At 40.2% G+C, this 27100-nt stretch overlaps 1 protein-coding gene across 10 annotated transcripts in view; it reads right to left on the minus strand.

The window, feature by feature from the left end:
• Window positions 1-17596: 17596 nt before the first annotated feature.
• Window positions 17597-27100, minus strand: part of EMSY (EMSY BRCA2-interacting transcriptional repressor) — an 86139-nt gene continuing 76635 nt past the window's right edge. For 8 of the 10 annotated variants that reach the window (XM_005867045.2, XM_005867044.2, XM_005867043.2 and 5 more), the window contains 4 exons: window positions 25787-25938; window positions 23285-23848; window positions 21825-22325; window positions 17597-18378 (listed from right to left, as the gene is read on the minus strand). In XM_005867045.2, coding sequence (XP_005867107.1) covers window positions 18184-18378; window positions 21825-22325; window positions 23285-23848; window positions 25787-25938 — 1412 coding nt within the window. In that variant the 3' untranslated portion in view covers window positions 17597-18183. Of the gene's footprint in view, window positions 18379-19227; window positions 19284-21824; window positions 22326-23284; window positions 23849-25786; window positions 25939-27100 lie in introns of those variants that run through there. The other 2 variants (XM_014540395.1, XM_005867049.2) reach the window with 2 other exon arrangements.

Genomic DNA, 27100 nt, shown 5'->3' on the forward strand with positions numbered 1-27100 from the left:
CAAAAATTTAACAAATTATTTAAAAAGACATAGTGTGGATGAATGGATAAGAAAAACAAGACCATTACATATGCCGCCTACAAGAGACTCACTTCAAATTGAAAGACACACATAGACTGAAAGTAAAGGGTCGGAAAAATATATTTTATGAAAATAAAAGCTGGGACACCAATATCTATACCAGACAAAGGCTATAACAAGAGACAAAGAAGGACCCAGCAATTCCACTTCTGGGTATTTATCCAAAGAAACCCTAAATTGAAAAGACATATGCACTCACATGTTCATTGCAGCATTATTTACAATAGCCAAGATATGGAAAAAACTTAAGTGTCCATCAGTAGATAAATGGATAAGGAAGAAGTGGTGCATATACACAATGGAATATGACTCAGCCATAAAAAGAATGAAATCTTGCCGCCTGCAATAACATGGATGGACCTAGAGGGTATTGTGCTCAGTGAAATAAGTCAGACAGAGAAAGACAAAATGCCACATGATTTTACTTATATGTAGAATCTTAAGAGCAAAATAAAGAAACAAGCAGAATAGAAACAGACTTATGATATATTTTGACGGTTGCCAGATGGGAGGGATGTTGGGGAGATGGGTGAAAAAAGTGAAGGTATTAAGAAATACAAATTGGGCCCTGGCAAGTGTGGCTCAGTTAGTTGAGTATTGCTCGTCCCATACACTGAGAGTTTGCCGGTTCAATGCCCAGGTTATGGGTTTGGTCTCTAGTCAGAGTGCCTATGGGAGGCTACCGATTGATGTTTCTCTCACATTGATGCTTCTCTCTCTCTCTCTAAAATCAATAAAAACATATTTTTAAACAATAAGTACACATTGGCAGTTACAGAATAGTCATAGGGATCTAAAGTATAGCATAGAAAACATAGTCAATAATATTGCAATAACTATGTATGGTGTCAGATGGGTGCTAGTTTTATTGGGGCAATCATTTCATAAGTTATAAATGTCTACTCACTGGGTTGCATATCTGAAACTAATATAATATTGTTTGGCAATTGTAATTGGAAAATAAAAATTATATAAGAAATATATAACCTCAATAATAATTATATGGTTAAAATATATCATTAAATGACATAATATTCTATAATAAACAATGGTATTTACCATTAAAAAGCCCACACATGAACCCACAGATCTAAGAAGTTAAGAGAAAATTAAGAAGAATAAATATAAAACAAAACAGAGACCCTAGATACATCATATTCAAAACTAAATATAAAGAGAAAATCTTGAAGAACACCAGAAGGGGTAAATACAAATTACTTAGAGGCACAAAGATTAGAATTACAGCAGACTTCTTATAAGAAACTATGCAAGCCAGAAGGCAATTAAGAAATACCTTCAAAGCACTGAAATAGAAAACAATAACTGTTATCCAGAAGTCTTGCCAGTAAAAAATATATTTCAAAAATGAAGTCAAAATAAAGACTTTTTCACACAAATAAAAGCTGAGACATTATTCCAGAAGACCTGCGATATAAGAAATGTTCAAAGAAGTTCAAGTACAAGGAATATGATACCAGAAAAAAAATTAGATAAACACAAAGAAATGAGTACTTTGAAATATTTTAAAAATAAAAGTAAGTAGACATTTTTTTGAATTGCTCTAAAAATAATTGACTGTCTACCACAAACATAATAATAATGGATTGTGGGGTTTGTGATATAAATAAAAGCAAAATGTATGATAATAATAGCACAAAGTATGGGCAAGAGGAATTGAAAGAATCCTATATAATAAAAGCCTAATATGCAAATTTTCCCCTTGGGTGGTCGTTACACCAGGAGACCGGGAGTTTGACTGCTCACTATGACGTGCGCTGACCACCAGGGGGTGGCACAGAACATGGTGGGCATCAGTGATGCAGTGCTGGCAGCAGGCGGCAGTGGAGGTGCTGCCAGCCCCAGTGGGCCCTGATGAGAGCAGGGCCATGGAAGGATGGTGGAGCAGGTGAGCAGGTGGTGCCAGGCCAAGGCAGGTGTGAGCGGGGGCCGATTGCCCTGCCAATTGCCCTGCAGATGGCGACCAGTGGTGGTAGCAGGAGGGCGGGGCCACCACCCAGCCGGCAAGGCTGAGAGGCTGGGAGGCCGGGGGCACGAGCTGGGGCCCGATCTCCGCAGGCCACCCTAAGGGACCCCACCCATGCACGAATTCATGCACTGGGCCTCTAGTACCATTATAAAGTTCTTACACCTTAGGTGAAATTGCGTAATATTATTTAAGCGTAGGCCGTGAAAAATTAAAGTGCATATTTTTAAAATCTAGGAAAATCACTAAAGGTTTTAATTTTAAAAACAAGTGTAATAATAATAGAGTTGAAATTGAATTTTAAAAAACACTAAATCCAAATGAAGGCAGAAAAAGGAGAAGTGAAACAAAGAAAAGATGGGACAAACAGAAAACTACTAACAAGATGGTAGATTTAAATTCAACTATATCATTATATACTAGAGGCCCGGTGCACAAATTTGTGCACGGGTGGGGTCCTTTGGCCTGGCTGGCGATCAAGGCCTATCAGGGAGCCGACAGGCTGTGGGGAGGGACCTCGGGAGGTTGGCCGGCCGCAGGAGGTTGGCTGTGGGAGCGCACTGACCACCAGGGGGCAGCTCCTGCATCTGGTCATTCAGTCATAATAGTTGCTTAGGCTTTTATATATATAGATAATACTAGAGGCCCAGTGCATGACATCCATGCATTGGAGGGGGGGCGGTCCTTTAGCCCGACCTGTGCCCTGTCACAGTCCGGGACCCCTCAGGGGATATCTACCTGCTGGCTTAGGCCCACTCCTGCTCCGTGAGCCCAGCTTCTGGCTGAGTGGCACTCCCCCTGTGGGAGCACACTGACCACCAGGGGGCAGCTCCTGCGTTGAGCGTCAGTGCACATCATAGCGACTGGTATTTCCACCATTCGGTCGATTTGCATATTAGCCTTTTATTATATAGGATATTACATTAAATATTGATGTTCTTTATACACCAATTAGAAGACAGAAATTGTCAGATTACATTAAAAAAGCAAGACAGTAACACATTGTCTACAAGAAACCTACTCTAAATGTAAAGATATTGACAGGTTAAAAGAAAAAGAATGGAAAAGAGTGTACCATGAAAGCATTAATCAAAAGAAAGATGGAGTAGTCATATTAATATCAGACAAAGCAGATTTCTGATCAAGGCAATAATCTGCAGCAATAATCTTCATGACTCTCACAACATAATGTTGAGCAAAAGAAGCCAGGTACAGACATGTATATACTGTATGATTCCATTCTTATAAGGTACAAAAGCAGGCAAAACTATGTTGTTAGAAATCAAGTTAGTAATTAACTTTTGGCAAGGGGTGGTAATGACTGGCAGGAGCACAAGCTGGATTTCAAGGTACTGACAATCTTCTCTTTCTTGGTCTGAGTTCTGCTTACATGGAGGTGTTCAGTTTGTGAAAATTTATTGAATCAACATGTTTGAAAGGTACAGTGTCTTGCATTATATTATACTGAAGAAAAAGGGTTGTGTGTTTTTTTAAAATAGCATTAAAATACACAACAATAGCATATAAGTCAGGAGTGAAAGGTACATATATTCTAAGGTACTTTTATTATTCAAAAAGAGGATAAACATATTAACTACATTGAGTTTTGGTAAATTCAGGATGATCTTTTAATTTCTAAAGAAATCACTAAAAAGATAAAAATAGAGTGTATATCTTTCAGACTAATAGAGGGGGGAACGAAATGGAACCAAATAAGTTGAGTAAAAGGGAGAAAGACAAAAATAATGGAATAAACAGAGTTTAAATAAATGATATAAATTCAATATATGTGTTTAAATTAAGTATAAATAGAGTAAATGATATAGTTCAAGCACAGAGATTTTCTGTTCACCAAAAGGCATTTTAAAGAGTGAAGGCAGGTGACATTAAACTGTATATAGAGAACCTCAAAGATTCCACCAAAAAACTACTAGAACTGATAAATGAATTAAGTAAAATAGCAGGACACAAAATAAATGTCCAGAAATCAGTTGTATTTTTATACACCAATAAAGAACTATCAAGAAAGGGAAACTAAGAAAACAATCCCATTTACAACTGCATAAAAAAATACCTAGAAATAAATTTAACCAAGGATGTAAAAGACCTGTACTCAGAAAATTATAAGACACTGAAGAAAGAAATGGAAGAAGATACAAATAAGTGGAAGCATATACAGTGTTCATGGATAGGAAGAATTAACATAATTAAAATATCCATACTATTGCCCTGGCGGGTGGTTCAGTTAGTTGGAGCATCGTCCTGTGCACCAAAAGGTTGTGGGTTAGATTCCAAATCAGGGCCCACACCTAGGTTGCTAGTTTGATCCCTGGTTGGGGTGGGTATGAGAGGCAACCAATCAATGTTTCTCTCTCTCTCTCTCTCTCTCTCTCCCTCCCTCACTCCCTCCCTCCCTCCCTCTCTAATGAATAAATATACCCTCAGACGAGTATAAAAAAATTAAAATGTCCATACTACCCACAGTAATCAATACAGCATGGTACTGGCATAAAAACAGACATATAGATCGATGGAACAGAATAGAGAGCCCAGAAATAAACCCATGCCTTACGGTCAATTCATTTTTGACAAAGGAGGCATGAACATACAATGGGGTAAAGACAGTCTATTCAATAAATGGTGTTGGGAAAAGAGGACAAAAATGCAAAAGAAAAGAAACTAGATCACCTTCTTACACCATACACTAAAATAAACTAAAAATGGATTAAAAATGTAAGCCCAGCTGGTGGGGCTCAGTGGTTGAGCATCAATCCATGAACCAGGAGGTCACCAGGGCACATGCCGGGTTGCAGGCTCAATCCCCAGTAGGGAAAGTGCAAGAGGCAGCCAATTGATGTTTCTTTCTTTTCGGTGGATCCACTATTTAGTCTAAACAACATCAGGCAACATCATCTAAGGGTGGAGATTTGAGGAGATGTTATTCTCAGTCGGGCTGTCCTAAGTGAGACTTCATAGACCCCATGTGCTATAGCTGTACAGCTCAACCTCTCATTTCCACACAAGCATGCACATGCAACCATTTCCCCCAGCATTCTCACACCACTGAGTTCACAGAGCTGTGTAGAGCACATAGATATGGAGGAGACAGGAAGAAGCAGTGAAAAGAGCACTAGGTGTGGAACCATGGACTTTGGTTTGGCCCCTTCGTGAGCTGTGGGATGTCAAGAATTGGTTTTTCAGTAGGTAAAATGGTGCTAACTTACCTCCGAGGACTATTGTGAGAATGAGGAGAAATAGGGAATGTGAGACTTCTCTATAAACTTTACAGCACTGTGCACATGGAGGAATTATTCCTACTAGAGGCCTGGTATTTATAAGACGCCCCAGAGAAAGTTGCTAAAGATAAGCTTCCCAATAAAACCGATGCACAATCACAAGAAAGCCTCCAGGAGGTCAACGAAGACTTGATATTAAAAATAGGGTCTGTGGTCCAGCAGCACCAGCATCTTCTGGGATCTTGTTAAAAATGCAAAACTCAAATCCCAGCTCAAAACTGAATCCAAATCTACTGAAATGGTGGTGTGAATGCACCCTGAAGCCAGAGACTCACTGGTCCTATCAGGGGGACAGGGCCTGCCTCTTTCCCTCACTTGCCCCTGGAGCAGCTCAGCTGCCTCCATTTTAGATTGTGGACTCTTATCAAGATCTACTCTGGGGAGAAACTGAGCATGAATTACCCCGTTCTTATTCCTTTAGCAAGGTATCTGTACTTTCATTCTTGAGCTGGGAAATTATTATAACTATGCCCATAATAATTCTAAAGAAATAAGAAATGGTAGAATCATGTTCAGAAAAGCATGATAATGAATTTCTGAAGTTTATCATCTAAAATGATTCAAATTAACAATAACAACAATATCCTATTGCTTAATTGATTTGCACCGTGTTAATCCGGAAAAGTTGTTAGTGCAAAATGACTCATTCCCTAAAGGTCTTAAATAAGATTCTAATCATCTCCCATGGCTTTCCTGCACTTTGAAGTGACAGAATGACAGCAGAGATGGGCACTGCCCCCTAAGTCTAGAATGGCTGATACACAAACATCCCACAACAATAACATCCTCATCCAAAAATAACCTGCAATAAGGAGGCTATTTCTGGGATTTGCTTGTGCATTTTAGTTAACAAGCATCTGTGCACCTGTGGGCAGAGCCCCAGGACCAGGATGGTCTGGGCCGGGGGGGGGCAGTTGTACAGTCGATCAGCAAACTTGTTAATGCTTCCTCCATAGGAAGTCCTGTTCTGAAAACATGGAGATGAATCCAACTCTCAGGGCAAAACCCTCATGGAGAAAAAAATTGGGAGCCATAATGAAGATACAGAGGTAAGGTGGATAAGGAGGGAAGCGTCTGAGAAAGCATCCCAGGAGGTGACTTTGGAGATGAAGGGAGAAAGGGGGTTTGGTCAATAAACAGAGGTATGAGAACAACCTGTGCAAGGCTTGGAAACAGAAAGGGCTTGTGAGTGTTCTTCTTCCAGCAGGACAACAATCTAATGCTATGGAAGAACAACTCAAGATAAGTAGCCCTTTGGATCATGTCGAGAACTATGGGTGACTCATGGACCTGCCAGAATGTTTTGTTGGCCTCTGGGTGTGTAACAGCCTTCAGGTGACTGCTCTGAGCTCATTGCTCCCTACGTCACCCCACACCCAAGCCCAGTTTCCCACCCCATCTTTGGGCCTCCAATTCATTCTTCTGCCCCCTTGCTCATGGAAGAGATCTACTGGTCTTCCAGTTTAAGCTCTGGGATTGCCTTTTTTTGAGGCCTCCACACCACTCAAAAACCTGACTCTTCCTCTCCTCACCATGAGCAGGTAGTAATAGAGTAGAAAGCATGAATTAGAAGAAAAGGAGTTGATCTTGGTTTGGGACAACTTGAAGCTCAAGTACTTGTAGGAAATCCAGTATTTGTAAGATGTCCCAGGCAGTGGGTTTTGGGTCAGGGAAGAGATAATGATTATACATATGGATTTGAGACTCATCATAAAATTGAAGCAAATGTTCTACCACCTACCTGCTTCTGCCCCTGCATATCTTCTTTCTCTTCTTTTGTAGTGGATGAACCCAGCGCTTCCACAATCTTGTGCTCCCCGCCCCCCTCCACACACACACACATACCACTACTCAAAAAGAGTGCACCAGCATTCTCCTCTCTTGCGTTGTAAAATTTATTCTCTCCTTTGGATCAATGCCTCTGGGAATCCCATTTCTTTAAATGATTTTTTTTAAAGCCAGAAACATCTTGATCTCACTTGCCTTTCCAGCAACTATTCCATATCTCTGCCCCTCTTTACAGCCACTCATTGGATTATCTGTATTCATTCTCCAATTCCCTCCTCACATTCTCCTCTAGCTTTTGTCCCCAACTCCACCAAAACTGCTCTTCCCAAGGTTACCAATGACTTCACTTGACTAACTCCATAGTCTTCATCTTACTGACGTAGCAGCTTTCTTTATGTATTTCCAAGACACTACAATCTTAATCTCCAGCTTCACCTCCCATCCTTCTGACTACTCCTTCTCAGTACCTTTTCTGGTTCTGCTTCATCTTCCTGACTCCTGCCCAGGGATGAGGCCTTGGACCTCTTTTCTTTTCTATCTGCCTACTTGACTTCTCCACCTGATGTCTAATAGGCATCTTGAATTTACCCCAAACTGAGCCCTTGATATCCTCCTTCAGAATTATATTTTTACCACAGTTTTTCCCACCTCAGTTAATGGCCACTCTAATCTTCTAAGTTGCTCAGGACAAAACCTTGGTGTTGAGAGTGATGTCAACAAATTGCAGTGGAGGCAGCTCCAAGCTCCTATCCTCCCACAGAAATATTGAAAACAAGCAGAAATTGTCAGAATCCACTTTGTCAGAATTCTGGAACATTGTCAAATGTTTACAGTAACAACCAAATGTTGAATCAAGAAAATGGAAACTTCCAAAGTGTAAGGTGGTTAATAGGGGCTGGGGGAGATGGAAGTGGGAGACTATTTACAGCAGGTAGAGAGTTTCAGTTTAGAATGACGAAAAGTTTTGGAGATGGATAGTGTTGATAGTTGCACAACAACATGAATGTACATAATGCCACTGAACTGTATACTTAAAATGATAAAAATGGTAAATCTTATGCTATGTATAGTTTATCACAATAAAAAATGAGACAGAAAAAACTAGGAAAGCTTTGTGGCATTTTTTACTAGCCTTTGTCCTACCCTGCTTGTCAGCAGTCTTGAACATGTTAGCCCATGTCACCAGTGTGAAGTCTTAGTTCCTGGTTCTGGAAGACACATAGCAGACCTTATTTGCAAATTATTGTGTACATCTGCTCTAACCTGTCTCAGGGCCATTTGAAGAACTAATGCAAGGCACTTGTCTCTGCTTTACTTATATCAGAACTCACCCAGGTTGGAGAAGCAGCAGACATTGCTTGAAAACATACCCTCAGACTCCTGAGGTAAAAGATTATGGTTAAGATATGAAAAAGGAGGAGGAGGGAGAGGAGGAGGAGGTAGAAGAGATATATAATAGATCACCTAAGGCCTAGGAGGCGAATCTGAGGAGAGAGTTTCTTCGGGAAACTGGGGAATTCAAAAGGACCTACTATAAATATAAGGAGGAATTTTGAAAGCCATATACTAATACATGCTTAGAAAAGAACTAAGATAACCTCAAGCTTTCAGCTTAGGTTGGTCCCTAGGTTTAGTGGAAGTCTGGGTAAGTGTTGAAGAAGAGCCATAGCACAAAGCAAATCTGTAAAGATGAGAAGTATGTTCATTTGTTTGGTTAACTTATGAGGTTCAAGAAAATCTCTGTCAAAACAATAGCTGAAAGCATGCTGAGGAACAGAGACTTCAGTGACCACACACGAAAAGTAATATAGTCTCTGGAAAAATATAGTTAAGAGAAGTCACTAGACAAATAAACCACTATACCCTTAAACAATATAAAAAAACAAAAGACACCAAGCCAAACAAACAAAACCTAACCCCAGAAAACACTGAGGGGAAGGGAAAATCTAATTTTCAGAGTTACCACATCATAATATTCAAATGTTTCACTTTTCAACAACAAAAAAATGATAAACAAACAGAAAAGTATGGCCCATTCAAAGGATCAAAATTAATTGACTGAAACAGTCCCCAAGAAAACCCAGACATTGGACTTACTACACAAAGATTTTAATGTAACTCTTAAATATGCATAAAGAACTAAAGGATAACATGGGCAAAGAACTATAGTAATAAGGAAAGTGATGTATGAACTAAGTGAGAATATCATGAAAGATAAAATATAAGAAGGAACCAAATGGCAATTCTGGAGATGAAAAGTAAAATTATTGAAATAAAAACTTCTTGGTAAATCAGTATAGGATTGCCTCAAAAATTAAAAATAGAATGCCATAGGATCCAGCAATCCCACTGCTGGGTATATCCAAAGAACATTAGATCAGTATCTCAAAGAAATATCTGCACTCCCATGTTCATTGCAGCAATATTCACAATAGCCAAGATATGGAGACAACCTAAGTGTCTGTCAAAAGATGAATGGATAAAGAAAATGTGAAACACACACACACACATACACACACACACACACACATACACAATTATTCAGCCTTTTAAAAAAAAGTAAATCCTGTCATTTGCAACAACATGGATGAACCTGGAGGACATCATGAGAAGTAAAATAAGCTAGACACAGAAAGACAAATACTGCATGATGTCACATGTAGGTGAAAACTAAGAAAGTTGAACTCATAGAAGCAAAGAATAAAATGGTAGTTGCCAGAGGCTGGGGAAATGAGAAATATTGATAAATAAAAATTTTAAAAACCTCATGAGGGGTTCAATTAAAATTTGAGCATGCAGAAGACAGAATCAGTGATCTTGAAGATAGGACAACTGAAATTATCCAGTCTAAGAAGCAGAAAAAAAATAATTAAGAAACATGAACAGAGCCTGTGGGACATCATCAAAGATATATTTTAATAATAACTGAAAATTTCCCAAGTTTGAGGAAAGACATGACTCTACACATTCAAGATGTCCAAAGAACTCCAACTAAGATAAACTCAAAGATCCACACTAAGATACATTATAATTAAACTGTCAAGACAAGACAGAGAATCTTGAAAGAAGCAAGAGGGCAGCAACTTGTCATGTACAAGCACTCCTCAAAAAGATTAACAGCCCATCTCTCACCAGAATCCATAAAGCCCCAAAAGCAGTGTGGTGACATATTTAAAGTGTTGAAAGAAAGAAAAATTGTCAATCAGTAATCCAATACCTGGGAAAACTGTCCTTTGAAAATGAGGGAGAAATTAGGACATTCCCAGATAAACAAAAACTCAGGAAGTTCCCTACCAGTAGATAATGCCTAAAATAAGAGCTAAAGTGAGCCCTCGAAGAAAAGTATAAAGCTACATGAAGAAATAAAGATCTCCAGGTAAAGGCAGCTACATGGACAAATACAAAAGTCCGTATCATTGGTTTGTAACTCCACTTTTTATTTCCTATGTCATTAAAAGACAAATGCATAAAATAATTATAAATCTATGTTACTGGACACATAATATTTAAATATGCAATTTGTGATGACAACAACATAAAGACAGGACAAAGATGTGTAAAAGCAGAGTTCTGTATGTTATTGAAATTAAGTTGGTATCATTCAAACTAGATTGATATAAATTTAAGATGTTCAATGTAATCTCTATGGTAACCACAAAGAAAATATCTAAATATCTAAAAAATGTACACTAAGAAAATGTGAAGGGGATCAAAACATTTCACTACAAAAAATAAAAAATAAACTAAACACAAAAAAATGTTGTAATGGGAATTAAAAAAAATTTATAAGCCGTATGGGAAACAAATACCAAATGGCAGAAGTAAATCCTTTCTTATTAGTAATTACATTCAATGTAAACAAATTAAACTCTCTCATAAAAAAGCAGAGATTGGCAGAGTGAATTCTAAAAATAAAATGCAAAATACAATATCTATTCATGAGATTTTAGATGTAAAGACATAAACAGGTTGTAAGTAAAAATATGAAAAAATACATTCCATGCAAATGGTAACCAAAAGAGAGCTGAAGTAACTGTATTGATATCTGACAAAATATACTTAAAGTCAAAAATTATTACTGGAGATAAAGAAGGACAATAAAAAAAGGAATTGAATCATCAAGAAATGTAACAATTATAAACATATATGCACCAAATAGACTCCCAAAACATCTGGGGCAAATATTAACAGAATTGAAGGGAGAAATATAGTGGAGACTTATGAAAATTTTAGTGTACCACTTTCAATTACTGATAGAATATCCACAATGGAATAAAGATAGAAATTACTAATAAAAGTACAACTGGAAAATTCACAAATATGTGGAAATTAAGTAATACACTCTTAACCAAAGATTGAAGAAATCCCAAGAGAAACTAGAAAATACCTTAAAAGAAAAAAAACACACAACATACTTAAATTTATAGAATGCAGGAAAAGCAGTGCTCAGAGGGAAATTTATAGCCATAAATGCCTACAGAGGGGAAGAAAGATCTCAAATTGATAACTTAATTTTATACTTTGAGGAACTGTAGAAAAACTGAACCCAAAACTAGCAAAAGGAAGAAAATAATAATAGAATGGAGATAGATTAAATAGAGAAGAGAAAAACAATAGAACATCAATAAAACAAAAAATCAGTTCTTGGAAAAGATCAATAAAATTGATAATCCTTTAGCTACTGATAAAGAAAACAGAGAAAAGATGCAAATAACTAAAATCAGAAATCATAGCAGGGATATGACTGTTTCCTTAAGAAATAAAATTATAAGAACACTATACACAATTATACACCAAGAAATCAAATCATGGAGACTAAATGGACAAATTCCTAGAAATATACCTATTACCTAAACTGGCTTAAAAAGAAATAGAAAATCTCAACAGACTTATAGCAAGAAAAAAGATTGAACCACTAATCCAAAACCTCCCAACAAAGAAAATTACCAGGACCAAATAGTTTTACTGGTGAATTCCACCATTTAAAGAATTCATACCAATCCTTCACAAATGCTTTCAAAAAATAAAACACTTCTTAACTCATTTGATGAGACCAGCATTACCCTGATACCAAAAAAATAACAAGAAAATTATAGACCAATATCCTTCATAAATATAGATACAAGAATGCTCAACAAAATACTAGCAAATTGAATTCAACGGCATATTAAGAGGATTATACACCAAAACCATATGGGATTTACCTGGTATAACAGGAGTGCAAGAATAGTTCAACATAAGAAAATCAATCCATTTACTTACTGTTCTTTGAACATGCCAGATACACATCTCAGGGCCTTTGCACTTGCTGTTCCTCCACCTTGAACACTCTTCCTAGAGACATCAGCCTGGCTGACTTGCTCATTTCCTTCAGATACTTTTCAAGTCACCTTCATGTGAGTTCTTCCCTATTTAGCCTATCTAAAATTTCACACACACCCATAGATAGACCCTGGAATTCCATATTCTCCTCTATTTTTTTCATTATCATCATCACTAAGGTACTATATATTTTTAAATGTATATTTATAGCCCATTTGGAATGTAAACTACACAGAGCAGAAGTATCCCCCCCCCCAACCCTGATTTTGTTTGCTGCTGGCTATCCTAGTGGCTAGAACAGTCCCTCGAACAGAATAACTGCTGAACAAATATACAGTCAATGATTTAACCCATATACAGGTGGAGTTTAAAGCCACAGTATAAATGATAGCTTCAGGAATACTGCAGAGAGTAAGAGGGATGTAGGTTGAGTACAAACCCTGGTGAACTGTACCATCAGGAGAAAGCAGCTGATCCATGAAGAGCTAAATATAATGTTATTGACTGAATGAGAGTGAATCCTACCTACCAAGATCATCAATGATCTCACTAAATTCTAACCACCTTCAATATTAAACCTTAAGATGCAAGGGCATAAAAAAATAGAGAAACTCATCACCTCTCACTTTAGACTGAAAGAATTTTTTAAAATATATTTTATTGGTTTTTTTACAGGAGGAAGGGAGAGGGATAGTCAGAAACTTCAATGAGAGAGAAACATCAATCAGCTGCCTCCCGCACACTCCTCACTGGGGATGTGCCCGCAACCAAGGTACGTGTCCTTGACCTGAATCAAACCTGGGACCCTTCAGTCCGCAGGCCGACGCTCCATCCACTGAGCCAAACTGATTAGGGCCTGAAAGAATTTTTTAGAGTAACTCCCTAACATGTTGAATTTCAAGGACTCACTGACAGGCACATTGTGGGGAATTCAAAGGAACCCTCACATTGTGATAGTGTACATAAGGAATTCCTACCAGATACCTATAATAATAAAAGCATAATATGCTAACTAGACTGGACAGCCGAACTTCCTTCCGGACGACCTTCCGGATTAAGCCGGGACTGCGAGGGAAGCCACCCACGGCTGTGAGGGTCGAGGCAAGCTGCCGTAGCTGCGAGGGCCGAGCCCCTTGCATGAATTTTGTGCATCAGGCCTCTAGTTTATATATATAAAAGCCTAAGTGACTGAATGACTGGTCAACCAGTCACTATGATGCACAGACAACAAGGGGGCAGATGCTCAAAGCAGGATCTGTCCCCTGGTGGTCAGTGAGCTCCCACAATGGGAGCGCCACTCAGCTGACTCATCCCGGTGGCCCACCAGCCTGGAGGCAGCCATTCCCTCCCTCAGTAGTCCTGCAGGTCCAATCTCCAGAGAATGGGCCAGGCACTGAAGGACCAGCACTGCTGGCACAATCCCAACAGTGCTGCCAGCCTCCTGGAAGGCAGCCTTGGGCACCGCGGCCACTTCCCCTCCCTATATGCACCACAAGGAAGAAATGATATAAAAGTGGTCGCCAGATGGCTCCCGGCAACCAGCGCCAACATCAGTGGGATGGATCCAGATCCCAGATCAGCAAGGGCATCCCACTGCCTGCCTAGAGGACCGAATGCATCCCAGTCCCCCCGCCCTCCCCACTTGAGATGGGCGCCAGATGCAGGGCTCATGGCTGGCGAGCGCCGCTATGGCGGCGTGAGCCTCTTCCTATCGGGATTGACTGGATGCAAGCCTGCGGCAGGCACAGCAGGTTCGGGATAAGCGGGAGCACAGGCAGGAGCGGCAGGTGGCGTTGGACTGAGGGTTTCGGACCAATCCTGCAGGCTACCCTGAGGGACCCCACCTGTGCATGAATTCATGCACCAGGCCTCTAGTCATTATATATATATCTAAATGACTGTTCGACCGGTAGCTATGATGCGCACTGACCATCAGGGGGCAGACACTTAACACACAAGCATGGAAACATGGAACAGACTGACGAATCTCAGAGGGAAGTGGGGAGGGTGGGAAGAGATTAACCAAAGATCTTATATGCATACTAGAGGCCTGGTGCACGGATTCGTACACTGCTGGGGTCCTTTGGCCTGTCCTGTGGGGATCCGGCCAAAACTGGCAGTCCAACATCCCCTGAGGAGTCCCAGATTGTGAGAAGGTGCAGGCCAGGCCAAGGGATCCCACCGGTGCACGAATCCGTGCACTGGGCCTCTAGTTATACAAGAAATTGGGTGACTTAAAAACAAAAAAAAGCGAATCCTTGCCTACACAGAGCACGTATGCAGTGCAAATAATTTGCAGTAGGTTATTAATGGTGAGTGCTAAGTAAATACGTTTATCCCCAAATGCTAGAGGAACCCAGCAGTGGGGTGAGATGTTCTCATTGAAGAGACCTGGGAAGTCTTGGGGGAGGGGAAATTCAAGCTGGGCTTTGAGGAATGAGACTTTTAAATGCAGAGCAATAAAATGTGTGTGTGGTGAAGGAGACAGGCAGTAGATCAGGGACGTGAAATGGTTTTAAATCTAGAAACAAAGATTGAAGCTTTGGCTAAGGCCCTGGTATGTCTGATTCATAGTACAGTATTGGAGAAACCACTGAAGATGTTTGAGAAAAGGACAAAAGGAGTTGAGGCTGGCATCAACAAAAGATATGTCAAACAAACCAACGTAACTCCAAACAATTTGTAACTATGGTAATTCATTTTGCAAACTCCACAGCCTGAAAACTTTTCAATGATGTCTCATTGTTCTTAGAATAAAGACCCAACCCTTTATCATAACCCACAGGATCCATATACAGTGGGGCCTTGACTTACGAGTTTAATTCATTCCATGACGGAGCTCGTAACTCAAATTACTCGTATGTCAAATCAAAAAGTGAACAAGTGAGACACATGATGCTGGGCTGATATTGTGGCATTCACTGTGATGTTCGCTGCGCCAACTAGTGGTGGGGTATCTGAAGCTGGCTCGTAACCCAAATTTTAGCTCGCAACTCAAAGCAAAAAATCGGCCGAGAGACGGCCCGTATCTCGAAAAACTAGTTAGTCGGGACCCTCTTAAGTCAAGGCCCCCCTGTAATTCAGCCTGTACTTTCTGCTCCCACCACACTGGCTTATTCGAAGTTCTCCTCCCACCACAGGGCTTTTGTACCTGCTGTCCATATGCCTGGACAAGTGTCTCCCCCCCTCCCCCACTTTGCCTAGTTAAAACCTCTTCCTTCAGATCACAGTTTAGGCATTCCATCCCGAGGGAAACTCTCCAATCTCCCATTTCTATCATGGCACTGCAAATTTCTCCATCACAGCACTTAGTTCTGGGCTCAGTCTCCAGCAGGGGGTGTGCAGGAGGCAGCCGATCAATGATTCTCATTGATATTTCTCTCTTTCCCTCTCCCTTCCTCTCTGAAATCAATAAAAATATATTTTAAAAAATAAAAATGAAAGAACGCCTGCAGATCCACATATAGTGTCACCATCCACTTAATCAAGAAACCTGTTTCTTGTTTCTTCCTTCCTTTAGCACTCACATTCACTTCATCAGCAGGAAGTCCTATTTATAAACTCCACGAGGGTAGAATTTTCTGTTTATTCAGTATAGTATCCCTGGTGGCTTAGAATAGTACCTGGCACACATCAGATGCTTAATTAATACTTTTTTTTGAATAAAAGAATTCATGTTGCCCTTGAAATTAACACCTTTAAGATAAAACAATTTTAAAACTCTCATTTGAAAATTTGTTAACTGTGCACTAATTTTTAAAAAATGTAGACTATGGAAGTTTCATTTGCCATTCCAGTTGCTGAAACACATTAAGGTTAAATTCTCAAAGGGAGATAGGTATGCTATGCTGCCAGAATATATATATAGAAGAACGCAATAATTTTATTCAAGTTTGCTCTTGTTACCTGATCCACAAATATTTAAAAGATATTTTATTTTATAAAAACTTACACCTGCAAGTAATGAATTGACCATAAGAGAGGGCTTAACCTGGAATACAGGATATGATGAGGGGCCTATAAACCCCTAAAATTATATGCAAAATCTAACATGTATATTGGCATGTGTATCTTTTTGGTGAGAGAGTTCATAGTGTAATCAGATTTTCAAAGAAGTCTATGACCCAAGAGGTTAAAAAAATTACTTAACTATAAACAGTCACAAAGTCTTTTAAACATGAATTTGTACAATAAAATAACATCCAACAGCTCCATCTATGGGTAGGTCATCATCACTTAACAGAAATAATGACAACTACCAAAGATCAGTGCATCTTATGAATGCTTGTGTTTAAATCATGTCACTCTAGTGGGAATTTATTAACTATAGTATCACAGTTTTTCTTTCCAGATATAGATGCAAAAATTAGGAGACTGTTGATGAATTCTACTTACAGTACTTCAGCACCAAAAATTGGGCAGTTATGCTGATATATGTATATACAGTTCAACATTTGTCAGTCTTAAAACACTTATTTATAGTGAAATCTATATAAAACCGTTAAAAACATTTCTATTTACATTTTTTAAAAATGAAAAGTATAATTTCCTTTGCCACAACTTGTCAAAACTGCCTTATCCTCCCACCCTCTTACCCCTCACTCTACTTGTGACAGTGGTCACAAGACCCAAACATATTGCTTAAACAAACTATGTCCTAAAAAGGTAGAATGCTTAAAAACATTACATTTAGAACTGTAAATGAACCTTTTATACATTTCAAAGGGGGTTAAACAAAAGTATGTAAAAGATTTTTCAAAGTCTCAGTCCAACATGAATGTGCAATTTCAATGTAAAGATAGCAACATATGAATAATTTGTTTTCCTGAACATAACTGACAATTTCCTTTGGGTCAGAAAATGTTTCTTTTTCCTCTGCTTCACAATGAAACATTTTCTTATAAGTTTTCTTAAAGTGGGGAGGGGGGAGGTGGAAATGTAGGCAATCCTGGTTTACAGGAAATTTGTCAGAAGGAATACAGTCTGCTTTAAAATGTTTACATTTAAATAAATAGAAGGCAAGTGTGCTGGCCTGGAGCACAAAGGAACAACAACACAATAAATTAGCATACAATTGGTGAGAATGTACAAACCACCAAAAAAAGCACTTCCCACTGGTTAGGGATCTGATTTTTCATCATCCAACAAGGACTCTTTAATGCCAGTATTTTTCTAGTTATTTTATAAACTATGATCTGAGCAAATGTAAAATGTTGAATTGGTTAATTCAACCCTTCTAGGGATTTGCAAAAATATACAAGATTAAAGGGGAAAAAAACTGTTCCTGACACACTGTTTCAAAGTACAAACTATTCACATTCTCCTTTTTTGATGGTGTTTTGCTCAGTAGAAACCAGCTGAGGAACATTCACAGAAAAAAGTCTCTTTCCACTGCAAGGCAAACTTTTCCATCAGCCACGGTCCAACAGAGGAAGAATATCAGGTCTCCTGCCCTGTAGATGTGCATCTGTTTTTCTTTTTCTTCTTTTTTTTTTTCCTTTTTTCTTTCTTTTCACTTTTTTAAAAGTACATTCCCTGTTTTATTTTGCTTTAAAATGCTTCTCCTGCAGCAATTCTTGTTGAAACACTGCTGCTGCGGGATGTACAGTCTAAGCATGGGCAAAGTGCTCTCTTTACACATCAAAATACAAGGGCTTCCCTGGACACTTGGTAACCAAGTAGGTTTTAAAGTGCACTCCTGTGTCCAAAACACTAGGATCGTTCAGCAGAACTCTGAGAGGGACTGGGCTCAGTTCCATCCTCTGTGCTACTGTCTATGTCCTGCTCCATTGCTGTTTCATCGTCATCCAACTGCTGACTGGTGAAGTTGTTTAGCTCAAGGAGCCCGCTGGGCTCTACTACCACATTGGAGCTGGAGTGACAAGGAATAGCATACTGGGGAATGGCCTGGAAGAGAAGACACAGGAGAGAAGCTTTATGGTAAGAAAAGGTAACAGAAAGATTCTCTAACAACCCTAAAGAAGGAAAAAGGAATCTGACATTTATTAGACAATTACTACACGCTAGACACTGTGCTAGGTACTTTCACATGATATTCTACTAAATCCCCATAATAACACTATAAGGAAAACACTATTCCCATTTTACAAATGAGGAAACTAAGAGGGTCAGTGACTTAATCAGAGTCACACAGTTGGTCAGGGTTAATGTCAGGATTCAAAGCCACGTCCTATTAAACTCCAAGTAATCTTTCTACTCCTTGATGGTTCCTCTTCTAACAAGGGAGGTGAAAGCTGTGCCTATTCAAGAGACAGACTTTGAAGGACATTTTCATTTGATCATTAAGCACATTTTAAATGTGTATGTAGTCAGATTTTTTGTTTGTCCCCCCGCCTTCTCCCCACCCCCTCTCACATAGCTAATCCTTGTGAAAAAGTCTCAGAGTCAGGAAACCAGGATTTTGTTCAGCTTTGGCTCTGACTGTGGACCTCCGAAAAAGTCACGTCACTTCCTTGAGCTTTAGTTTGCTTTTGTGTAAAATAAGATAGTTGAAGAAGATATATTCTAAAGATCCTTAGTTTTAAAATTCTACGAATTCCATATATATAGACTCTTTCAGGAGAGTAGATATAGTCTATCTTGTTTACTACTCTAATCTCAGCACCTAGCACAGTGCCTGGAACATCGAGTTAAATAATACATGTGGAATGAATGAACAAACGAATGAATGAACGAATGAATAAATGAACTATACATTACCTCTGTCTACAAAGAATCATGCTTTTTATTCAAAGCATTTACTATCAAAGCACTTCTGCAGACTTCCTTCACTCATCCCCATAGGTATTTTTCTGAATCAGCAAAATCAGTATGTACTTCAGGTAAAAGCTAAGTATAACTAATAAGATCTGAAAATGTTCTAGCAATGTATTAATGATAATTATAATAACATGAGCTATTTTTATTTTATCACTCAGACACTTGACCAGCTGCTTTATATATATCTTCTGACCTAATCCCCAAAACAACACTGTGAGGCGAATGTCATTGTTTCCATTTTATAGATGATAAAACTGAGGTACAGAGATTAACTTTGTTGCTCAAAACCAAAATGCTGATAAGGAGTACAAGTGAGATTCAAATCTAGGTATTTCTGACTCCAAAAGCTTGATTCTTAATCACTATGCTGCTCTTCCCTCTAACATAGCAATCTAGCACATGGTACATGCTAAAAGTTAGCTGAGTATTTTTAAGAGAAACTATTAAATAGCTATTATCCTGATACATGCAATAGATTGCATTTTCATCCCTGTTCAGAAAGTGCAGAAAATAATTTCCAATTAAGCTATCCAAAATTATTTTCAATTTAGTGAGTATACCAATTTAACCCCCCAGGAGCCAAAGTAAATTTTAGTAAAAATAGTATTAGCTACAATTTATTGGGCAATCACTGTGAGCCAGGTACTGTGCCAGGTGCTTCATCTCAATTTTATGTAATCCTTACATCAATCATGTAAAGTAGGCGCACCTTATTCCTGCTTTACTGATGAATAGACTAAGGTACAGTGAGGTTAAGTAAGTAGCCTTGCCCAAAGTCACACAGTGAAAGCCAGGAAACCATTCCTTTTTTACTACACCTCTTCAGAGGAAAACAACAAATCCCTTTGTCAAAGATTATTTATTTCACTAACATTTGTTTTTAATAGGGGGAGAAACAAATTATTTAAATAATTCAATGGCCAGTTCTATTTGCCTTTAAGCATTTCCCCCATACTTAATTATATTGTACTAGAGGCCTGGTGCACGAAATTCATGCACTGGGGGAGGGGGGGGTCCTTCAGCCTGTCCTGCACCCTCTCACAGTCTGGGAGCCCTCGGGGGATGTCCGACTGATGGCTTAGGCCTGCTCCCTGGGGGTGCGGGCCTAAGCCGTCAGTTGGATATTCTTAGCGCTGCCACGGAGGTGGGAGAGGCTCCCACCACTGCCGCTGTGCTCGTGAGCCATGAGCCTGGCTTCTGGCTGAGCAGCGCTCCCCCTGTGGGAGTGCACTGACCACTAGGGGGCAGCTTCTGTGTTGAGCGTCTGACCCCTGGTGGTCAGTGCGCATCATAGCGACTGGTAGTTTAGCCGTTTGGTCGATTTGCATATTAGCCTTTTATTATATAGGAGGATTTGGATTAATATTGGTTAATTTGCATTCTCTCAGAGCTTGGCATCATGGAAAAGGAACTTTACCACAGGAACTGCCAAGTGTGAATCTATGGTAAAATCCTAGACTATTCACATTTCATAAATCTAAAAATTCTCAATTAACTAAAATTGTTGCTCTGATACCTTCTGAGACAAGTATCAGTTTATCAAAAAATGACAATTGTCAAACAGCCTGGTACTCTGCAAGGGGAAAGGGAATAAAACACAACTTCTAAGGGCTAGTCTGAACTAAATCTTGATCTATTATACATGATGAAAGATGAGTTTAGAATGAAGAGAATGTGAGATTTTTGTTCACTAGCTTGTACTTACCAAGACAGGACAGTAACCATAATAAGATTTTTCAATTATAATGATTGAAATAAAAAGCAAAACTTTGAGGTTAATCCCAACTTAGATATAAAGTTAAATTACTGAGAAAATTTTCTTACTTGTTTCTCCAGACATTTCAGTTAGTTAAATTTTTTAAAATATATTTTTATTGATTTTTTTACAGAGAGGAAGGGAGAGGGATAGAGAGGTAGAAACATCGATGAGAGAGAAACATCGATCAACTACCTCCTGCACACTCCCTACTGGGTATGTGTCAGCAACCAAGGTACATGCCCTTGATCAGAATTGAACCTAGGACCCTTCAGTCCGCAGGCCGACACTCTGTCCACTGAGCCAAACTGGCAAGGGCTAGTTAAATTTTTATTATCCTAAAAACCATAAATTTGGATCAAAATCAAAAACTGTGTTTTTCCAAGGAAAGGATCCCTAAAATGTACTTGAAATAGAAGTACAATCCAATTATATCCCAGGAGAGTTTGAGCAAAGATTAGGTAGTCCAAAATTGACCCTAGGAAGTTGCCAATCTTCAAGGGTGACCTATTGAATTTAACACTGGGAAGTGTGACTTGCATAAATCAAGCTGACATATAGGCTCAGGACCCATGACTGTCTCTAAGGTGTGCTGTGTGACAATGTCCATCAATTTTCTGGGATTCACTTCCCAAAAATAAGTATAAAATTGTACATTTGAATAAGTATTAAACCAAATTTGTCAATCACCATCTCAAGGTAATCTGTCTTTTCTCCATCTCGGTTTGACTTTTCCTATGACATCCCAAAACCCACCAACCCCCCCACCCCCACCCCCAAGATGCCCAAGAGTTCTCATGTTCTTTCCAATTCTTACCTGGATGATAATTTCTGCTGGGCTCTCTTCAGCTTTCTGTTGGCCTACATTCTGAATATGCATGAACTGGCCTGTTGTAGGCATTCCTGCTGCATCGATTTTCCTTGTTGTTAGGGGAGGGCCAGCAGCAGATGGACTTGAACAGGACTCTCTACATTTCTGTTGCTGGGGAGTGCAATTTGCCATCCCTGTCACCACCACGTGGGTGGAGGATGATGATCCTGCTTCCCCAGGGAGCATACTAGTGGCAAGAGCCTTCTTTGGGGGATCCACTACCATATGCTCTACATTTGTATCAATCTGAGCTTCCATCAAAGACATTTTCAAAATGTCTGACACTGCTGTCTTCTCAGAGGTCTGAATGGGAGATATGCTTGTAACTGGTGATGTCAGCTTAGGCACAGAACTGCCACCAGTTATCTTTGTAACTGTGGGTGGCTGGCGCCCCTCAAAAGTTATCTTTGTAACAGAGGATCCTTGGGTTATAATTGGCTGCTCCACCTGAAAACAAATTGGGGTTGTGTGTGTTACAGCTACATCTCTTTGAAAATCTACCAAACACCCCAGACAATATGGCAAAAGAAACATTTGTGCGGTATACTAGGAAGACATTTTGAAGTGCGGTGTTTCAATAAGAGGGCTGGTAGAAAAGAAACTGGCTACTTGTAAGGAATCTAGGGAAAGAGGGGTCAAGAGTTCAGCCAGCCAAAGTTCATACAAATTAAGGGGGAAAAATGTCACAGCAGTCTTGTTTTCCATGGGGATTCATATTCCCACACAGTATACGTTCAACCTGTCTCAAATTATTTTATATAATCTTCGGCTGTTTAAAATAATAAGGTTTCAAAAAATCTTTTGCTTCAAAATACATTTACACAAACATATTCTATATATTTATGTATTTATAATTTACACATACACACATCACTCCATAGCCACCGACTTTCCCGAAAATAGCTTTTCTTTCAACTATCCACAAATAATTTCTCTGCAATCTAGAAGATAAATCTAGGAGATAATTTATTAACTAGATGGTGATCATGTAAACTACAAAGGAAGATGTTCAATGAAGCGCCTTAAAAGACTGTAGTTTACTTAGCATTACTGCCACAGAAATAAGAGTTTACAGGCATGGAAATAAATATTTTATACCTAAAAAAATAGAAACAATTTAGGGATATCGCTTCTATGCACTGTTGATCAATGCTGAAGTGATTTCATTAAAAAATGCCTGGAAAATCAACTTCTGAGTGCTATGCTTTTTCCCCTTCCTACATTAATGATGTGCATTTCTTCCCTAATGCCAACCTTCTGATGGGGTAAACTAACACCAGCATAATGAGGCTTTCGAGTTTCCTCTTGCCAGGAGAAAGCACTGCTAATCAGGATAGGGTCGTGATGGTTTCATTTTTTCCGTGAACAGAGAAGTTTAACTTTGCATGCTATCAATATTCCGTTACCTGGCTTGCCGGCTGTTTCTCTGACGAGGCTGGGAGCGCCATTTGGCTCTGGGGGGTTTGGGGTTGCACGTAGATTTTTGGTTGGTTCGGAGCCTGCTGCAGTTTAGGGAGCTGCTGTGTGGTTTTCACGGCAAGCACCTGTACTACAGTTTGCGGGGGCTGTGCCATTAAGGTAGGAAGCTGCCTGTCTTTGGCCACGATAGGATGCTGTGTGTGCTGTACATCTGGCTTGGGCTGTGCTTGTTCTTGCTGGAGAGGGGTGAGTTTTTGATGCCTGATGGAAAGCTGGGGCATTTGCGGGAGTTTGTGCTGGAGCTGGTCTGCCTGCAGGTGGATGGTCTGCTTCTGTTTAGTCTGGAAGCACTGCAGAGTTTTCACTTGCAGCTGAGTCTGTTCCAGCTGGGGCTGGCTAAGTTTCTGCTGTTTAGCGGACTGTGACTGAGTCAGGGCAGATCGATAAAACAGACCTGTCTGAGGGTCTAAAGTGTCCATCTCTTCAACCTCGCCCTCCTCAGTTCCAAGTTCCTCGCTGTGTTTGGTAAAAGCAGTGTGGCTGCTTAATGCCTAAGTAAAAAAGGCACAAAGTAAGAATGAAATAAGAAAAACACCTATAATGCTACATTTTCCTCAAACTGGAAAAGACTTGGTTATGAGATTCATGCAAAAATTATCAGAGGGAAGAGCCTAAAAAGACCAAGAAACCTCAAGATTTCCAAATCTAAAGGGGGCTTTACATTGAGACTCCTATAATTTCAACTCTCAGACATTAAGTACTGTAAAAACTAGTCTACTCACTTCTATAAGAAAAGTTTGAGGGCCCGAACTTATAGGTAAGAAGAATAAGGTTGCTCTGCAAGCCCAGCCCAACACAGAAAAAGAAGAAAAGGCTGCCTGTCTAAAGAAACAGCTCTCAAGACTGGTAATCAGAGATGCTAACCATACAAAGATGTAGCAAACCAGCAATGAGGCATCCAGAGAAAAGCCAAGGTTCAGAGAAGCCTACTTTGGCCATGTGCATGCCCAACACTGTCCAGAACAGCGGTCGCCAACCGGTGGTCCGCAGAACACTGGTGGTCCGTGAGGTCTGAAAGGTTGGCGACCGCTGGTCCAGAAGGTAAGAATTGTTGCCTGAGGGACATGCCCATCCCAGTCCCCACAGAGGGCCTCTCTGCTCAGAGTGGAGATGGTTAATCGGACTTCACAAAGGTCTGCGGAAACAACCCTCTGCAGTAGCCCTCCTTCACCCCTTTGCTCAGATTCTAGGCCCACTAGGAAACAGCTTCCCAGAGACCCGGCTCCCTGGAGAGAATGACAGGGGAGGGGACAAGGGAGACTGTCTGGTGTTGGTTATAATAGTGTTGGGAGGAGCATCGATCTTGAGTGACATGATTTGGGCCAGCCTGTCTGACCTCTCTGGCTGTCTTGAGAAAGGTCAATGTCAGGACTGGCCAGAAGAGGGTCAGACTCCAGGGAGATCTGACACCTAGCAAAACCTCTGGCCACCTGACTTCCCTCAGTGACACCAATCCCATCCTGTCATATGCTGTACCTCTATAAGATTCAATTAAAACCCTCCCCCCCATCTCTTAACGGACTTACACATACAGGTTTTTAATTCAACATTTTCTTCATTGCCTTTCAGGTAGTTTGCCTACTATTAGGGTCAACTGTTACCGGTAGTGGAGAGATGGTGATTTATGTAAATACGTATATGTGATATCTATGATATCACTTTATAATAAAGGCAGGCTACTTTGAGTTTAAATCCTGGCTCTGCCACCTAGGATAAGTTACTTAACTTCTGTGAGCATGAGTTTCCTCATTTGTAAGAGGGATAATATACCCATCTTACAGGATCATAGAATTAAACAAGTTAGTGCATTTAAAGCTCAAAGCACAGTATCTGACAAAAAAAAAATCAACTTATCAACATGTTTTTCTTTCTCCCATTATCCTTGGTACCAGATTTTCTGTTTTAATTAATTCATTCTCCCTGTTGAGTCTTTTCCTTCTTCATTGGTCATATATAATAATTTTAAAAAGTCAAATATTTATTTACCTACTTATTCATAATGTTTCCATGAGGACTCATTATAAAAGCAAAAAGTAAATCAAATAAAAAAAAAAAAAAAAAAACAACCTTAGTAACAAAAACCGAAACAAGCCAACTGTTATTTCATTTGAAACTTACCTCAGTGATAAATTCTTTCATAACAATAAAAATCACAGAAGCAGCGGCCAATTCTGATGTCATAAATTCATCTAGATAGCCCCACCCTTTCAAAATAGTAAGAGTTCACAGAAAATCCAAGAATATTATTTCTTAGTTACTTTCTGTTAAGACTTTCAATTCATTTCCTCTATTCACTCCTCACAGATGAAAGAAGTACACAAACACTCTCTGATTCAGTTATTTCTCCTCTTACAAGAGAAGATGAAACCGAACCTCATTTCAGGCAAAATGCTGTTACAGAAGGTAGGAAGGAAAAGAAGAGGTACAACCTGCTGCATAATGTGGGTAATTGCTCCTGGGGAAGATGCTGGAATGGACTTCACCACCACTGAAGTCTGTGTTGCAGTCTGTGACTGAGCCACATGCTGGAGTAGTGTCCGCTGGGGCTGGGAGGGCTGTTGGGGCTGGGAGCGATGGCTGACTGAAAATAGAGGAGGTGATGATATTTCTCCAGAAATCACTACAGCATATGTAGCTAGTAATCATTTTAAACAAATATATGTGATACTGCCTCAGAGAAAGTGTGATACTGTGAACTAGGAGGTAGAAGACCAGAGTCTGCCCATCTATGAGCTGTGTGACTCTGAGAAAGTCACACCCTCCTATGAGTTGTACTCACTTTCTCCAGTGATCTTTATCCCACTAAATAAAATAATAACCAGTTTCTGTAATGGAATCCCAGATTAATTTCTTTAGGGATCGAAAGACAATACAAGTTTATTTAATCTCTTGACCCCAAATCCAAATGGAACAAAAACCAGAAGCATCTACTCCTTTATGTTTATACTAGAGGCCCAGTGTACGAAAATCGTGCAGGGGGCGGGGGATCCCCTCAGCCCGTCCTGCACCCTCTCGCAGTCCGGGACCCTTTGCTCCTTACTGCCCACCACTGCTTGGCTTGCTGCTCCTTAGCGCTGCGGAGGAGGAGGGAGAGGCTCCCGCCACCGCCACCGCTGCTGCACTCGCCAGCTGTGAACCTGGCTTCTGATGAGTGAAGCTCCCCCTGGGGGAGCACACTGATGACCAGGGGGCAGCTCCTGTGTTGAGCGTCTGCCCCCTGGTGGTCAATGTGCATCATAGCAGTCTTTCTGGTTGTTCTGCTGCAGTGGTCGCTTAGGCTTTTATTATATAGACTAGAGGCCCGGGGCACAAAAATTTGTGCACTTGGGGGGGTCCCTCAGCCCGGCCTGTGCCCTCTCGCAGTCTGGGACCCCTTGGGGGATGTCCACCTGCTGGCTTAGGCCCGCTCCCTGGGGGATTGGGCCTAAGCTGGCAATCAGACATCCCTCTGGCAGCCCAGGAGCCCTCAGGGGATGGCCACTTGCCAGCAGGGACCAGGCCTAAGCTGCAGTCAGACATCCTTATTGCTGCTGAGGAGGCAGGAGAGGCTCCTGCCATCACTGCTGTGCTGGCAGCCGTCAGCCTGGCTTGTGGCTGAGCAGAGTTCCCCCTGTGGGAGCGCACTGACCACCAGGGGGCAGCTCCTGCATTGAGTGTCTGCCCCCCGGTGGTCAGTGTGTGTCATAGTGACCAGTCATTCCCAGTCATTCTGCTGTTAGGGTCAATTTGCATATTACCCTTTT

Source organism: Myotis brandtii, unplaced genomic scaffold (genome assembly GCF_000412655.1).
Source record: "Myotis brandtii unplaced genomic scaffold, ASM41265v1 scaffold244, whole genome shotgun sequence".
Classification (NCBI taxonomy): Eukaryota; Metazoa; Chordata; class Mammalia; order Chiroptera; family Vespertilionidae; genus Myotis; species Myotis brandtii.